Source organism: Stomoxys calcitrans, chromosome 5 (genome assembly GCF_963082655.1).
Source record: "Stomoxys calcitrans chromosome 5, idStoCalc2.1, whole genome shotgun sequence".
Lineage (NCBI taxonomy): Eukaryota > Metazoa > Arthropoda > Insecta > Diptera > Muscidae > Stomoxys > Stomoxys calcitrans.
The window spans coordinates 35,344,569-35,361,727 of NC_081556.1; the positions used below are offsets into that span (position 1 = coordinate 35,344,569).

At 38.8% G+C, this 17,159-nt stretch overlaps 1 protein-coding gene across 1 annotated transcript in view; it reads right to left on the bottom strand.

Annotated features, from left to right (window-relative positions):
- Positions 1-1,755: 1,755 nt before the first annotated feature.
- The window catches only part of LOC106089286 (uncharacterized), a 39,451-nt gene continuing 24,047 nt past the window's right edge, over positions 1,756-17,159 (bottom strand). Inside the window, exons 9-16 of the mRNA XM_059369727.1 lie at positions 10,489-10,647; positions 3,541-3,650; positions 3,196-3,475; positions 3,058-3,127; positions 2,870-2,996; positions 2,538-2,720; positions 2,234-2,477; positions 1,756-2,171 (exon numbers count right to left, since the gene is read on the bottom strand). Of these exons, the coding sequence (XP_059225710.1) occupies positions 1,756-2,171; positions 2,234-2,477; positions 2,538-2,720; positions 2,870-2,996; positions 3,058-3,127; positions 3,196-3,475; positions 3,541-3,650; positions 10,489-10,647 (1,589 nt within the window). The remainder of the gene's footprint in view (positions 2,172-2,233; positions 2,478-2,537; positions 2,721-2,869; positions 2,997-3,057; positions 3,128-3,195; positions 3,476-3,540; positions 3,651-10,488; positions 10,648-17,159) is intronic.

Sequence of the window (17,159 nt, forward strand, 5' to 3'; positions counted from 1 at the left end):
TAATTGGTAGCTGATATGGTTCAGTCCAGAAACTTTGTTCCGTGTTGTCCATGGCTCCTGAATTAAGGTAATAACAATCTCGCCCTTGCTGATTTCCCGCTCCGGTGGAGGTTTATCTGGATTACCTCAATCATTGGCCCCCCAGTAAGTGGGAATCTTGGGAGTAGGTGATGATCTCATCGTCTGCTCCCTGTTCTTTAGATTGCATTGACTTTCCCGTCACTGCACTGCCTGATGCCATCGTTTTAGGTTCTTTGCCTAGTGTAGTATTCCGGCCTGTTGTCTTGTAGCACGGCCTGTTGTCGGCCTTGAAAACGACAGCTTTGCTCCCGTGGTGCGTCATGCCTTTAGTCTTAGCCAAACTTGTTACGGCGACTTGATCAATGCCAACCACAAAGAGAGTTCCTTCCTTCTTCTCCTCACTGTGGAAGACCTACCACTTCTCTGCGACCAAACCTTGGTTTTGCTTTGCCCAAGAATCCCAACATGAGTTACGTCGCAAATTTACTGCCTCATCCCTTGATGAAGACCGTAGCCTTTGTGAGCTGGGGCATATCCATCTTTCTCACCAGGTCGAGCTTTGCGCCCTCCCAGGGAGCGTGAATACCTCTGACAAGCTGTTTGGCGGTATCAATACATTCCGCCTAAGCAAAACGAAGCGTAAGGATGTTCCCTCTAAACTCGCAGCTCATCATTTGTATGGGTGGACCCTCTACGGAGTTCCACACATGTTCAAAAATCCGATCGTTAACCATATCCTCCACTTGGGACCGATGATCTGGTGGAATCCTACCGGATGCACAGCCGATATTGATGACTGCTTAAGTCAGCTCATCTCTGTTGTGCTTCCTTGCCACTCTGGCTTAAGAGGGCTGCTCCTTTCCATTCTCAGCGACCATCTTCCCCTTCCGTGATGGCTGTGACCTTCTATTGGAAGTCACAGTCCTCCATGAAGACTCAGGGGCCATGCGCGCTTCCTTCGTTCCTGTACCGACTTTGTCTACCTCCAAAGGGCACTGTCTGGAGTCTCCATTGCGGAATGGACGGCTTGGTTTTCCCACAGTTCTTGAAAGAGGGGAGCTCTTTTTCTTCTTCAGCATTTTTGCAGTGTTATGCTCTTCGGGAGATCTGATTCTTTTTCCAGCTTCCGTAGAAGTGCTTGGAATGTCAGTTCTATCCCTTCCAGCATCCTGCACTTTCGCCCGATTACGCTGCCGGTACATACTCCTTTGTCTCCTTCGCCGTGCGCCGGATCGCTTTCTCAGTCTGCTTGTGAGCTTAGCAAAGCCATCGCTCACTACTGCCGTTATCCCGATGCCCTCATCTCTTGATTCGGCTGCGACGACTGTTTCATTGGCACAGTCGCTGTCTTAATCCGAGTCAGAAACACGATCTTTACTTAAAGGCTGGGGACGAAGTGTACATCCCTCTGGTTCATCTGTCTCTTCCTCATTAATTAGTCTGATGACTAGTTGTGCGCTTGAAGCATTACTCTCTACTGCAAGTGCCAAGGCACCCTCGCCTATAAGAGGAGAGGACAACACGCTACGGTCAGACGCCACCACCGCAGATGTTGAGTCTTTGAAGTTCATTTCTAGCCTACCCCAAAAGCCTTTAAAATTTTTTTCGTAATAGGTACTACCTATTCCGAGATTCGGATATAGTTTTTTTTTTTTTCTTTGAGGAGCGAAATAAAAACATGTCCGCTTCACTCAACGGCTACAATTAACATTTTCTTATAAATATTTAAAATTTTTATTTTCTCTCTCTCATTCTTATCATTATACCATTTTCTGACTTCAATGTCAGCACGGTCTCCAAACGTGGATCATATTTATGCATCTTTGGTCTTGGCTGACCGTGAGGAACAAACTTGGTGCATACATAGCCATCTTTCGATTCCAGTTCATCTAGGGCAGGTAAAATTTCAAAATTCCGTACCATTTGAGAGACAACTGTCTTGATTTGGAGTAAGGCAAATTTTTGTCCTATACAATTGCGTGGACCAGCACTAAAGGGGACATACTCAAACTGCTTGGGCAACTCATCACCATACAATGGATCAAATCTCTCTGGTTTAAAACGATAGGGATCAGGAAAAATTCGATCATTGTAACCCAAAGCCATAAGCAAGAGATTAAGGGAGGTGTCTTTGGGTATGAATTTGCCATCTATAGGTGAAATAGAAAACTAAAAGCTTATATTGATTACATTATTTGTTTTAAGACCTTACTTATAGTGCAGTCCTCTTCAGTATGCCTTCCTATAACCGGTACACTGGGATATAATCTTTGAGCTTCCTTTATAACCAAATCCAAGTATTTCATATCGTTTAGCTGATGGTAGGTGGCATTTGCCTTCAAGTCGTGATCTTTCATTATGCAAAGTTGTTCTTCGTAAACTTTTTGCTGTACATCCAGGTGGCGAGAAAGCAGAAAGGTTACAAATGATAAAGCCGAGGAAGAGGTGTCGTTGCCCTTTTTTAAAAAAAATATTTTACTTTAATTTGAGCATGAGGAGCATTGATTGAATTTTACCGCAAATATGAAAGTGGAAACTTCTTCATAAATTTCGTGCAATGTTAGAGATCTGCCATCTACCTTTGCTGAGAGTAAATTATCCAAAAATGCCATCTTTCGTTTACTTATTTCTTCAGTAGGTGTTTCTTTAGCTTGATTGGTCTCTTCTAGTTTGATGAGCTTAATGCGTTTGTTAATAACCTGCAAGAAGTATGAAAATATTGACAGAAGGACGGACGGTTATCGTCACGGCACAACGATCAGGAGAATATGTTTTTACTATTAACAATTTTAGAAAGACAAACCAATTGAATGTTAACTTTGTATTCTTTGAAATTAAGTTTACTTACATCATAGGTAAATTCCTTAAGAATTTTTAAAGCATTGCAATATTCCTTGTACTCTGGAAAAAATCTGTAGGTGGATAGCTTACGTTTTAATGGATTGTAGGCTCTGAGACTAATATTGCTGCATATGCTGTAAGAAATATTGATAATACTCATCATTGCCAATGTCATCAAATATCGACTCAACTTACAATGCCAACGATTTCGCAAACTTTGTATCAGGATTATCCATGGCATTAATGGAAATACCCATGGAGGTTTCTAATAAATAAAAAAATAAAAATTTTAATTTCTTAAAAGACTTTACATTTATTATCAGTTCCCCTTACCGCATAAAATATCCAAAGTCAAATGCTCCACCATTTCATAAAAATCAAATATGCTATCGTCACGAGAAGCTTCACTTAGTTTCTTCATAAATTTTGTCGAATTTCGAGCCATCGCTTCTTGGAACTCTTGCAGTATTTTGAAATGAAATGATGGCATTATCATTTTACGATGACTTTGCCATCGGTAGCCCTTAGCCGTCAAAAGACCTTGTCCTACCCATGGATGCAGCATATCATATATGTCCGATTTTGTTATTAAGCTTTTGCTAGATAAAATAAACTAAAAATTATTCGATTAAGAGACTTGTGATTGCATTGTTGTATTGCAATTGCTGCTGTACCCACCTCAATATCCTTGGGATCTGTTATTAAAATGTTTAAATAGGAACCAGCCCAAATGCGAAAATTTCCCTGATTATATTTGTAGAAATTGCCAAAGAAGAAATGGATGATATCTATTGTAGATGAGAAAGAGGAACATTTTAAATTTAATGTTGAATATACCAAAGCTGTCCTATTAAAGACTATAAGGAACAGGTAAAAGGGTGCTAAGGTCGGTCGGACCGAATCTCATATTCTCCACCATGGATTGCATTTGTCGAGTTCTTTTCCCGATATGTCTTTTTAGGCGAACAAAGCTAAAATCAAACTCATTGCCCCCTCTAGAGGCTCAAGAAGTCAAGACCCCAGATCGGTTTATATGACAGCAATATCAAAACATGTACCGATTGACCCATTTACAATCCTAATCGACCTATACTAATGAGAAGAATTAGTGCAAAATTTCAAGTGCTTGGCTTGACTACTTCGAAAGTTAGTGTGCTTTCGACAGACAGACAGAAGGGCAAGCAGACAGACAGACGGACACGGCTAAATCAACTCAGAATGTCAAGACGATGAAAAATGTATGTAATGTAAATGTTGGGTCTCAGATCAATATATCGATGTGATACCAACGGAATGTCGAAGTTGGTAAATCGCCATCCTATGATGGAAAGTATAAAAATGTAAAAATGGTTTTTAAAAATTTTGTTAATATACGAAATACATATTTTTTTTCCGAATGTTTTTAAGTTTAAAGAAAAAACAACAAAAAAATGTTTGAATGTCTGGGGGATTGGAACCTGGAGTGGCAAATACTTAGTGACATGGGAGTCTTGTGTGCCGCATGGTAGTACGCGTATTCTAACAACTAAACCAACAAAAGAATTTTTTGAAAATCCAGAAAATTTTAATTATTTTGTCTATCAAATATAATAGTTGTTATACAGACCACCATTGGATGTCATTCCGTTTGTAACACCTCGAATTATTCATCTAAGACCCCATGAAGAATATATATTCTTGATCGTCTCGTGATCGGCTGTGCCGAGTACTGCCCAAGTCGGCCTATAACCTGATATAGCTCCCATATTAACCGATCTCCCGATGTGACATCTTTCGCCCCTGGAAGCCGCAATTTTTGTCCGATGTTGACTTCTACCTCCGCGCGGGGTAACAATCTTGTCGCGATGCGGGGGCTTAGGGGTTGAATCTAGGGTCAGTGCAATCGCCTGGGAAATCATAATGCTCAAGGGCGCCATGGTTTCCCAGGTGAATGCGGTGACTTCGGATTCAACCTGAACTAAAAGTTATCCCAAAAATACTGACCCAGCAAGACAACATTGATTTGCCCCCTTGCGAGGATTCCTGCGATGGACTCTCGGGAGTTGGAGCGATCCTTTATGAAACGGATGAAGAGGACGTACGGATGATCTCTTTAGAACCGACAGCAGCCGGAACATCAACTCCTGATGGATTGGTGGGAACCTCGCAGGGGGGCAGGCAGAAAGTATAGAAGACGAACGAGCAGAAACGGGAATAAGGCTACAAACGCTCGTTACCGTATCTGAGGAAGATGGAGGGTCTAGAGCCATCCACTCTGATGATCCGTGACAAGCGCTTGATGCGCAAGCACAGGTTCCACGTCTGGAAGTACGAGTCTATGATAAATACTACTGTCGTGGAACGTATGCTGTCCTCTGCTGCATCGGACGACCATTACTGGCCTATGGAGCACTGGTTTGGTGGGATGCCGTAGGGAAGAGGGCGCGTGCGAAGGAGTTGGAGAAAGTCCAGAGACTGGCCTGCGCCGGGATCACAGGGGTGCCGAGATCCGCACCGCAGGCAGGCCCGGAGGCGATGCTGGATATGCATCCCATTGGAGCCTATATTTGGAACTGCGCCGCGAGGGTCGCGCTTAGGCTGAGAGAGCTCGGCATGCTGAAGAAGGATGGTTGCGGCCACAGTTCGATTCTGGGTGTTATGGATACGGAGGGTAGACTGAGGAGGATCTCCGACTACCTGGCACCAGTACCGGCTGGGGTGAGGGCATTCGCGATTCGTTTTCCTGAGAGGGACGAATTGAGGGCGAATGATGTTATTTTGTATAAATTTTTAGCAGAACCCATGGAGGTGGGTTCCCAACATTCGGCACTTCCCCACCTAGCGCGCTTTTACTTGTTCTTTTCCTAGAGTTATTTTCTGTGTATATGTTCGAGCTAACTTTCAAAGTAATAAAGCTAGCCCCTTGCAATTTTGCACATATACTTCCTATTAGTGTAGATCGAATTGCAATTGGGCCATATGGGTACATGCTTTGATATAGCTGTCATATAAACCTAGAACGGATCTTGACTTCTTGAGCCTATAGAAGGCGCAATTCTTATTCTAGTTGGCTGAAATTTTGCATGAAGTGTTTTGTTTTGTTTGGTCCAAATCGGTATGTAACCTGATACAGCTGTTATATAAACCGATCTTCAGATTTGGTTTCTTGAGACTCTATAAGGCGAAATTCCTATCCGATTTGGCAGATTTTTTGCATAATAACTTCTTCTATGGCCTTGAACCGTGCTTAATACGATCTGAATTGATCCATAACCTGATATAAACCGATCTTCCGATTATACTTCTTGAGTTTCTTTGGCTGAAATTTTGCACAATCGCTTCATAGCTTGATATATTGATATATATTGGGTTGCCCAAAAAGTAATTGCGGATTTTTTAAAAGAAAGTAAATGCATTTTTAATAAAACTTAGAATGAACTTTAATCAAATATACTTTTTTACACCTTTTTTCTAAACCAAGCTAAAAGTAACAGCTGATAACTGACAGAAGAAAGAATGGAATTACAGACTCACAAGCTGTGAAAAAATTTGTCAACGCCGACTATATGAAAAATCCGCAATTACTTTTTGGGCAACCCAATAGCTTGATATATAGCTTCCATACAAGCGAAACTCACGATTTTATATCTTGAACCCCTAGAGGGCGCAATTCTTATGCAAGTTGACTGAAATTTTACACAATGACATCTACTTCAAAACCAAGTATAAGCCTTCTTAAGCTCCAATAGCATAGCAATTTCTATCTATTATCCATTTTTTGTCAAGCGGCCGACTGGCTTTTATTTGTATTTATTCTGATTATCTGCTGTTATTTGTTTTATTTTAAATGTATAATAATTCTCTGTTTTTAATTAAATACCGGTTTTTTCGGCTAACTATTGTATGGAATCACAAAACGGGAATTTAATAAAGTTAATCATTAGACTGACTCAGTCTATAATATTTGCGTGCAGATGAACAACAAATTTTTATTTGACACAAAAAACATTAAAAAAAAATATATAAATACAGATATAAGTTGAATTTTCTTCCATTGATATCACTCCATGGTTCAGGGATGTACATATATATAAGACTTTATATATAATAATGACTTATATATATATGTACATCCCTGAACCATGGAGTGATATCAATGGAAGAAATTTCATATTTAGTTTCACTACGGCTCGCCCAAGAAGTTATTGGTGTTGAATTTGTTATTAAAATTTTATGTTATTGGGCTTCTTTTGATTGGACACAAAATTATATTTTTTTTTTTTTTGGATTCCAACTAAGCCCGATGGGTTTTCGTTTTTGTTTTCATTTTGAATAGAAAAGCAATACAAAAAAAAACCCTTTAAATAGTCAATGAAATGTGATGTGCAAAATGTATTGAGAGGCTACAGTGAACGCGATTTCGGCCTTACCAGGAGCCTCATCAGACTGTTATGCCACTAAAAGGTTACATGCTTATATGTACTCACTAATAAGTGAGCAATGCAATAGTAGAAGCAAGCCGTTCTAATAAAAAGTTAAGCCATACTAGTTTACATTTTTCTTATAGCGCAGTAAGAAACAAGTAAAAAGGCATTAAGTTCGGCCGTGCCGAACTTTGGATACCCATTACCTCGGGTATATGTGTAAACCCCCTTTCGTCACAATCCAGTGAAAATTGGATAACTTATTCACCCAAATTCGGCACGGTAATTGAGTGGTCTAATAAATAAAAGTCACTATTTTGTATTTAAAATTTCAACAAAATCCGGTAATAAATAAAGCATTTATAAGAGGGAATAAAAAATAAACCTTTTATGTGCATCATACTCTTTATCAGGAGATCGGTCTGCATGGCAGCTATATCTGAATATAGTCCGATCCGAGCCATATTTGGGACGGATGCCGGGGGACGTTAAACTACCCACCGTTTCAAAAGCGAAATCGGCAGATTCGTCCATATGGCAGCTATATCTAAATATAGTCCGACTTCAATCATATTTGGGTCCTACGTTGGGAGGCCTAAAGCTACTAACTGTTCCAAATTTCAGCGAAATCGTACAATAAATAAAGCATTTATGGGCTTCAGACCCTTAATCGGCAGATCGGTCTATATGGCAGCTACATATATCCAACTACGATCCGATTTGGCCCGTTCAAGAACTTAACCAACGTGCATCGTAAAGACATATCTGTGGCAAATTTCAGCTCAATATCTCAATTTTAGAAGGCTGTAGATAATTACAACAGGCGGACGGACAGACACACGGACATTGTTAAAATGGCTTAGAATTTCATGACGATCCGAATTATATATACTTTGTAGGGTTGGAAATTGATATTTCTATGTGTTACAAACGGAACTACTAAATGAATATACCCACTATCCTACGGTGGTGGGAATAAAAAAGAGAAGTTTAGTTCGGCCCGGCCGAAGCTTGTTTGCCCTCCACCATGCATCATATTTGACAAGTTCTTTGAATGACTTTTTCAAATATAAAGGAGATATAGATACATAGGGACACCAATTTTTATGTAAAAGCGTGCTAAGTTCGGCCGGGCCGCATCTTGGGAACCCACCCCCATTCTGCTAAAATATGGAAGCTTTATCTGGTTATAGACCGATTTTAACCGTACATGGCACAGTTGTTGAGAGTCATAACAGAACACTACGTGCCAAATTTCAGCCAAATCGGACAAAAATTGCCGCTTGTTATGCCTCAAGAAGTCAAATCGGGCGACCGGTTTATATGGGACAAGTTCTTTGAATGACATTTTATACCTACCACCGAAGGATCGGGGTATATTTCATTTGTTGTTAGATATAGCTCCCATACAAACCGATCTCCCGATTAGACTTCTTGAACCCGTGGAAGCCGCAATTTTTGTCCGATTTGTCATGTAGTATTCTGTTATGACTTTCAAAAACTGCATTAAGTACGGTTCTAATCGGTTTACACCTAGATATAGCTCCCATATAAACCGATTTACCGATTAGACTTCTTGAGTGTATACAAGCCGCAATTTTTGCCCTATTTAGCTGAAATTTTGCGTGCAGTGTTGTGATACGACTTCCAACAACTGTACTAAATACGCTCCAAATCGGTATAAAACCTGATATAGCTCCCATATAAAACGATCTCCCAATTTGATTTCTTGAGCCCTTACAAGCCGCAATTTTTGTCCGATTTGGCATGTAGTGTTCTGTTTTGACTTTCAATAAATGCGCTAAGTAAGGTCCAAATCGGGTTATAACCTGATATAGCTCCCATATAAAACGATCTCCCGATTTGACTTCTTGAGTCCTTATAAGCCGCAGTTTTAGTTTCTTCTTTTTATACCCACCACCGAAGGATGGGGGTATATTCATTTTGTCATTCCGTTTGCAACACATCGAAATATCCATTTCCGACCCTATAAAGTATATATATTCTTGATCAGCGTGAAAATCTAAGACGATCTAGACATGTCCGTCCGTCTGTCTGTTGAAATCACGCTACAGTCTTTAAAAATTGAGATATTGAGCTGAAATTTGCACAGATTCTTTTTTTGTCCATAAGCAGGTTAAGTTCGAAGATGGGCTATATCGGACTATATCTTGATATAGCCCCCATATAGACCGATCCGCCGATTAAGGGTCTTAGGCCCATAAAAGCCACATTTATTATCCGATTTTGCTGAAATTTGGGACAGTGAGTTGTGTTAGGTCCTTCGACATCCTTCGTAAATTTGGCTCAGATCGGTCCAAATTTGGATATAGCTGCCATATAGACCGATCCTCAGATTTAGGGTCTTAGGCCCATAAAAGCCACATTTTATATCCGATTTGGATGAAATTTGGCACAGTGAGTTATGTTAGGCCCTTCAACATTCTTCGTCAATTTGGCATAGATCGGTCCAGATTTGGATATAGCTGCCATATAGACCGATCCTCGGATTTATGGTCTTAGGCCCATAAAAGCCACATTTATTATCCGATTTTGCTGAAATTTGGGACAGTGAGTTGCATTGAGCCCTTCGACATGCTTCGTTAATTTGGCCTAGATCGGTCTAAATTTGGATATACCTGCCATATAGACCGATAGTCCGATTTATGGTCTTAGGCCCATAAAAGCCACATTTATTATCCGATTTTGCTGAAATTTGGGACAGTGATTTGCCTTAAGCCCTTCGACATCTTTCTTCTATTTGGCCCTGATCGGTTCAGATTTGGATATAGCTGCCATATAGACCGATCTCTCGATTTAAGGTTTTGGGCTCATTAAAAGCGCATTTATTGTCCGATGTCGCCGAAATTTGGGACAATGACTTGTGTTGGGCCCTTCGATATTTGTCTTCAATTTGGCTCAGATTTGTCCAGATTTGGATATAGCTGCCGGTTGAACAATGACTTGTACTTATAAGCATTTGGTCTAAATCGGATGATATCTATAGAGCTGCTATGGGGCATAAGGTATGCATTTTTCACTGGATTTTGATGAAATGTGGTTTACATATATACCCGAGGTGGTGGGTATCCAAAGTTCGGCCCGGCCGAACTTAACGCCTTCTTACTTGTTTTTTTATTTTTTGTTAATTCATAATGCAATCACAATTAACAATCTTTTTTATTTCACTTTTGTATTTTTTCTTTCCTTTCTTTTTATTTACCATTTGGCGTTTTTCCCATTTGATGGGCATTGCCAATAAAGGGCAATGTTTTAAGACCCGGCGTATGGGCAATTTGTCTGCTCTTTCTTAGGCGCTGAATTTCATTGAACAACAACCACAACAGCGGCAACAATATAAAAAGTGTAAACAACATTTTTACTTAAAATTGGATTACTATCCGCGAAAAGCCTATCCGTTGGAGTGTCTTCGTTTAACTGAAACCTCAACAACAAATTGGTGTTGATTTTATACTGAATTAATATTCGTTGCATTTGATCGCTTCGTTCACATATTTTTTCTCTTCATTTTTTTTCTTTTTTTTTTGCATCTGCTATCGTTTTTTTATTCTCTTATTCTTTGTTGGTTGCTTATTCTTAATGTTGGTTGCTACTACTCAACTGGTATTTTTAACAATCATCTCAGTAAGTATACTCACCATCATATTAGGGTGGGAAGTATACTAATCGAAACATGTAATTTGATATTGAAACATTTCGAAATATAGATTTGCGTAACTGTTAATCATTGCAATTGCTGATCATGTAGTTATTTTAAGTTGATCCAGCAATGTTCAACCATCTTTCCTTCTGTCAATCGAAATCACCATAACTCTCGAACCAATAAAGATTGGTGCTTAATATTTAGCAAAAATATGCCCATGGCATATCAGTTTATATTTCAGTAGTGTTCACATATAAGTGATTAAATGTCTTCATCACTTAGAATACTTGAATTGTGGCCCTTACGACTAAAATTTATATAAAAGTGCACATACGTCCACAAATTGCCTTGCCAAATACAGGCCATATATGTCCACACGAAAGAAAATAAAACGTTTGGGACATTTTTACGACAAACAAATTACTTTTAGTATGAAATTTTGCCTTTATTGTAAGTGTGAAATGTTTCGCAGCATTATTAAAAATAACTATAACTTCGACAGCCGCAAATGATTATTCGTTTACTGGACCAATAATTATTTTTTGTGTCTCTTCTACTAGAGAGAGCGAGTGAGTATTTGAGCATATAGACCAGTGATAGGCAAAAATACTCACTCTATTGCACATTATTGTGTACGTACACAAGAAAATAATCCCATGGCCTTTCTTTTCTATGACTTAGCAAAGAGCGGACAATATATTGCGAAGATCGGTTGATTGCGGATGGGAAACTCGGAACGTGACAATTTTTAAAATTTCACCTAAGCCCAAACTGGTCTAAGACCAATGGCAAATATCATTAGAGCTACAAACAAGTGGCTATCAGGTACAAGAATTTCCAAGGCATATACAATATTTTATAATATTTACGCGATAAAGAAGTACCCATCCCAAAGTAGACATTAAAATGTGCGAAAACAACAACTCCCATAAGTATTTTTTATACCCACCACCATAGGATGGGGGTATACTAATCTAGTCTTTCCGTTTGTAACACCTCGTATTATTCACCTAAGGCCCCATAAAGCATATATATTCTTAATCCTCTCGACGTTTTGAATCGATCTAGCCATGTCCTTCCACCCGTCTGTCGAAATCACGATAGCGTTGGATCGTGTAAAGGTAGCCGCTTGAAATTTTGCACAGATACTTAATACTGATGTAGGTCGTTGGAGAATTGCAAATGGGCGTTGAGAATATCGATTCAGATTAAGATATAGCTCCCACATAAACTGATCTCCCGGTTTGACTCCTAGAGCCCTGGAAGCCACAATTTTTGTCCGATTTGGCTGAAAGTTTGCACATAGTGTTCTTTTATGACTTCCAATAACGACTAAATTCAGTCTATCAGTCTATAACGTGGGAGCTGTCCATATGAACCGGTCTCTTGTTCGGTTCCTAGAAGCTTTAATTTTTGCTGGTTTAACAGAAGTTTGGTATGTAGAATAAAATTATGCCCTACAACTTAATTTATTTTGTATAAATTTTTAGCGGAATCCATGGTGGTGGGTTCCCAAGTTTCGATCCGGCCAAACTTAGGACGCTTTTAATTGTTGAGATTGCTTCACCAGTAAGTTTACCAAATACAATTCTAGATCCTTTTCAACAAATTCTATCAGGTATCCAAGAAGATGTGACAAAAGATGAAAACGAAAAAGAAAATAATTTAAGTAATTCAGTTTATACCAAGGATGAAACAAGAGTTTTTTTATTTTTAAGTCTATAGATGCATATGTATATGGGAGCTATATCTAAATCTGAACGGATTTCAAGCAAACTTCTCAGATACTGTGACAGTCGTTGGGGAAAGTGTTGTACGAAGTTTTGGGTAGATTGGCCTGTAACTAGGAGTGGAAATCGGGCGATATAAAAATATATATATATATATTTATATATGAGAGATATATCTAAATCTGAACCGATTTCTATGAAATTTACCAGTAATGTCCAGAGTTATAAGAAAATACTTCCTGCCAAATTTCGAGAGAATTTGTAAACAAATGACCATTCTATTGCATTATTACTGAAAATCGGACGAACATATATATGAGAGCTATATCAAAATCTGAACCGATTTTTGCTAATTTAAATAGGCTTTGTCTCTTGGCCGAAAAATATGCCTGTACCAAATTTTAAGACGATCGGATAAAAACGGTGACCTGTACTTTGTACGCAATTTAACATGGACACGCGGACATAGCTAAATCGAATCAGAAAGTGATTCTGAGTAGATTGCCATACTTGTCAATGGTTCTATTTCTCTTCCTTAGGGCAAATAAATGCCCTAAGTTATAATACTCTGTACCACAGTGGTGGTGTAGGGTGTAATATGAGGAGAAAGTTGTAGTATTGTTAGGCTTAAAATAATGAAATAACCAATACATGTATACAACACTTATCGTTTAACAGAATTAACAACATAAGAAGTATTCCAGTCACTCTGTAAGAAGTTAAGAGCCACAACTCTGTTAACAAATGCATTCTATGTATTATGTACTGGTATCACCAAGCATATGTAAAGATCGTTCCTCTGCTCTCTTTACATGTTAGGCTGCCAAGACCATTCGACAAAAACAACTCATAGTGAGAACCGTTACTATTGTACATGAACGTATGCTTGGGTTTCCCATCCAAAAAATACAAGAAGTCAGACTCGCTCATCATCTGTTAAGCATAGCCATAAGATGTAAGCAAATAAAGAACAAATAACAAGAAAAAGCGTGCTAAGTTCGGCCGGGCCGAATCTTATATACCCTCCACCATGGATCGCATTTGTCGAGTTCTTTTCCCGGCATCTCTTCTTAGGCAAACCAGGATATAAGAAAAGATTTGCTCTGCCATTAGAGCGATATCAAGATATAGTCCGGTTTGGACCACAATTAAATTATATGTTGGAGACCTGTGTAAAATGTCAACCAATTCGAATAAGAATTGCGCCCTTTGTGGCCTCAAGAAGTAAAATAGGGAGATCGACTTATATGGGAGCTGTATCGGCCTATAGACCGATTCAGACCATAATAAACACGTATGTTAATGGTCATGAGAGAATCCGTCGTATAAAATTTCAGGCATATCGGATAATAATTGCGACCTCTAGAGGCTCAAGAAGTCAAGAACCGAACCGATTTGAACCTTATTTGACACAGTTGTTGAAAGTAAAAATAAAATACGTCATGCAAAATTTTAGCCAAATCGGATAGGAATTGCGCCCTCTAGAAGCTCAAGAAGTCAAATCCCCAGATCTGTTTATATGACAGCTATATCAGGTTATGGACCAATTTGAACCATACTTGGCACAATTGTTGGATATCATAACAAAACACGTCGTGCAAAATTCCATTCTAATCGGATAAGAATTGGGCCCTCTGAGGCTCAAGAAGTGAAAACCCAAGATCGGTTTATATGGCAGCTATATCAGGTTATGAACCGATTTAAACCATACTTGGCACAGTTGTTGGGTATCATAACAAAACACGTCGTGCGAAATTCCATTCTAATCGGATAAGAATTGTGCCCTCTAGAGGCTCAAGAAGTCAAGACCCAAGATCGGTTTAACAGAAGTTTGGTATGTAGAATAAAATTATGCCCTACAACTTAATTTATTTTGTATAAATTTTTAGCGGAATCCATGGTGGTGGGTTCCCAAGTTTCGATCCGGCCAAACTTAGGACGCTTTTAATTGTTGAGATTGCTTCACCAGTAAGTTTACCAAATACAATTCTAGATCCTTTTCAACAAATTCTATCAGGTATCCAAGAAGATGTGACAAAAGATGAAAACGAAAAAGAAAATAATTTAAGTAATTCAGTTTATACCAAGGATGAAACAAGAGTTTTTTTATTTTTAAGTCTATAGATGCATATGTATATGGGAGCTATATCTAAATCTGAACGGATTTCAAGCAAACTTCTCAGATACTGTGACAGTCGTTGGGGAAAGTGTTGTACGAAGTTTTGGGTAGATTGGCCTGTAACTAGGAGTGAAAATCGGGCGATATAAAAATATATATATATATATTTATATATGAGAGATATATCTAAATCTGAACCGATTTCTATGAAATTTACCAGTAATGTCCAGAGTTATAAGAAAATACTTCCTGCCAAATTTCGAGAGAATTTGTAAACAAATGACCATTCTATTGCATTATTACTGAAAATCGGACGAACATATATATGAGAGCTATATCAAAATCTGAACCGATTATTGCTAATTTAAATAGGCTTTGTCTCTTGGCCGAAAAATATGCCTGTACCAAATTTTAAGACGATCGGATAAAAACGGTGACCTGTACTTTGTACGCAATTTAACATGGACACGCGGACATAGCTAAATCGAATCAGAAAGTGATTCTGAGTAGATTGCCATACTTGTCAATGGTTCTATTTCTCTTCCTTAGGGCAAATAAATGCCCTAAGTTATAATACTCTGTACCACAGTGGTGGTGTAGGGTGTAATATGAGGAGAAAGTTGTAGTATTGTTAGGCTTAAAATAATGAAATAACCAATACATGTATACAACACTTATCGTTTAACAGAATTAACAACATAAGAAGTATTCCAGTCACTCTGTAAGAAGTTAAGAGCCACAACTCTGTTAACAAATGCATTCTATGTATTATGTACTGGTATCACCAAGCATATGTAAAGATCGTTCCTCTGCTCTCTTTACATGTTAGGCTGCCAAGACCATTCGACAAAAACAACTCATAGTGAGAACCGTTACTATTGTACATGAACGTATGCTTGGGTTTCCCATCCAAAAAATACAAGAAGTCAGACTCGCTCATCATCTGTTAAGCATAGCCATAAGATGTAAGCAAATAAAGAACAAATAACAAGAAAAAGCGTGCTAAGTTCGGCCGGGCCGAATCTTATATACCCTCCACCATGGATCGCATTTGTCGAGTTCTTTTCCCGGCATCTCTTCTTAGGCAAACCAGGATATAAGAAAAGATTTGCTCTGCCATTAGAGCGATATCAAGATATAGTCCGGTTTGGACCACAATTAAATTATATGTTGGAGACCTGTGTAAAATGTCAGCCAATTCGAATAAGAATTGCGCCCTTTGTGGCCTCAAGAAGTAAAATAGGGAGATCGACTTATATGGGAGCTGTATCGGCCTATAGACCGATTCAGACCATAATAAACACGTATGTTAATGGTCATGAGAGAATCCGTCGTATAAAATTTCAGGCATATCGGATAATAATTGCGACCTCTAGAGGCTCAAGAAGTCAAGAACCCAGATCGGTTTATATGGCAGCTATATCATGTTATGAACCGATTTGAACCTTATTTGACACAGTTGTTGAAAGTAAAAATAAAATACGTCATGCAAAATTTTAGCCAAATCGGATAGGAATTGCGCCCTCTAGAAGCTCAAGAAGTCAAATCCCCAGATCTGTTTATATGACAGCTATATCAGGTTATGGACCAATTTGAACCATACTTGGCACAATTGTTGGATATCATAACAAAACACGTCGTGCAAAATTCCATTCTAATCGGATAAGAATTGGGCCCTCTGAGGCTCAAGAAGTGAAAACCCAAGATCGGTTTATATGGCAGCTATATCAGGTTATGAACCGATTTAAACCATACTTGGCACAGTTGTTGGGTATCATAACAAAACACGTCGTGCGAAATTCCATTCTAATCGGATAAGAATTGTGCCCTCTAGAGGCTCAAGAAGTCAAGACCCAAGATCGGTTTATATGGCAGCTATATCAAAACATGGACCGATATGACCCATTTACAATACCAACCGACCTACACTAATAAGAAGTATTTGTGCAAAATTTCAAGCGGCTAGCTTTACTCCTTCGGAAGTTAGCGTGCTTTCGACAGACAGACGGACGGACAGACGGAAGGACATGGCTAGATCGACATAAAATGTCGCGACGATCAAGAATATATATACTTTATGGGGTCTCAGACGAATATTTCGAGTAGTTACAAACAGAATGACGAAATTAGTATACCCCCCATCTTATGGTGGAGGGTATAAAAAAACATAAAAGACGTGCGTTTGTTACAGCGGTAATACCCCTTTTAAATTGATGCAAGCCATAGATAAGTGTTTTCAAAAATTCAGAGAAATGTTAGAGGCTAGGCATCATGACATGCTCAATGAGAGTGCAAAACTAGAAAAAAAGTTGGATATAATGAATGGCCAATTGCGAGCGGTAATTGTATGTGTTGATAAAATAGAGGCTGGAAGTGAATAT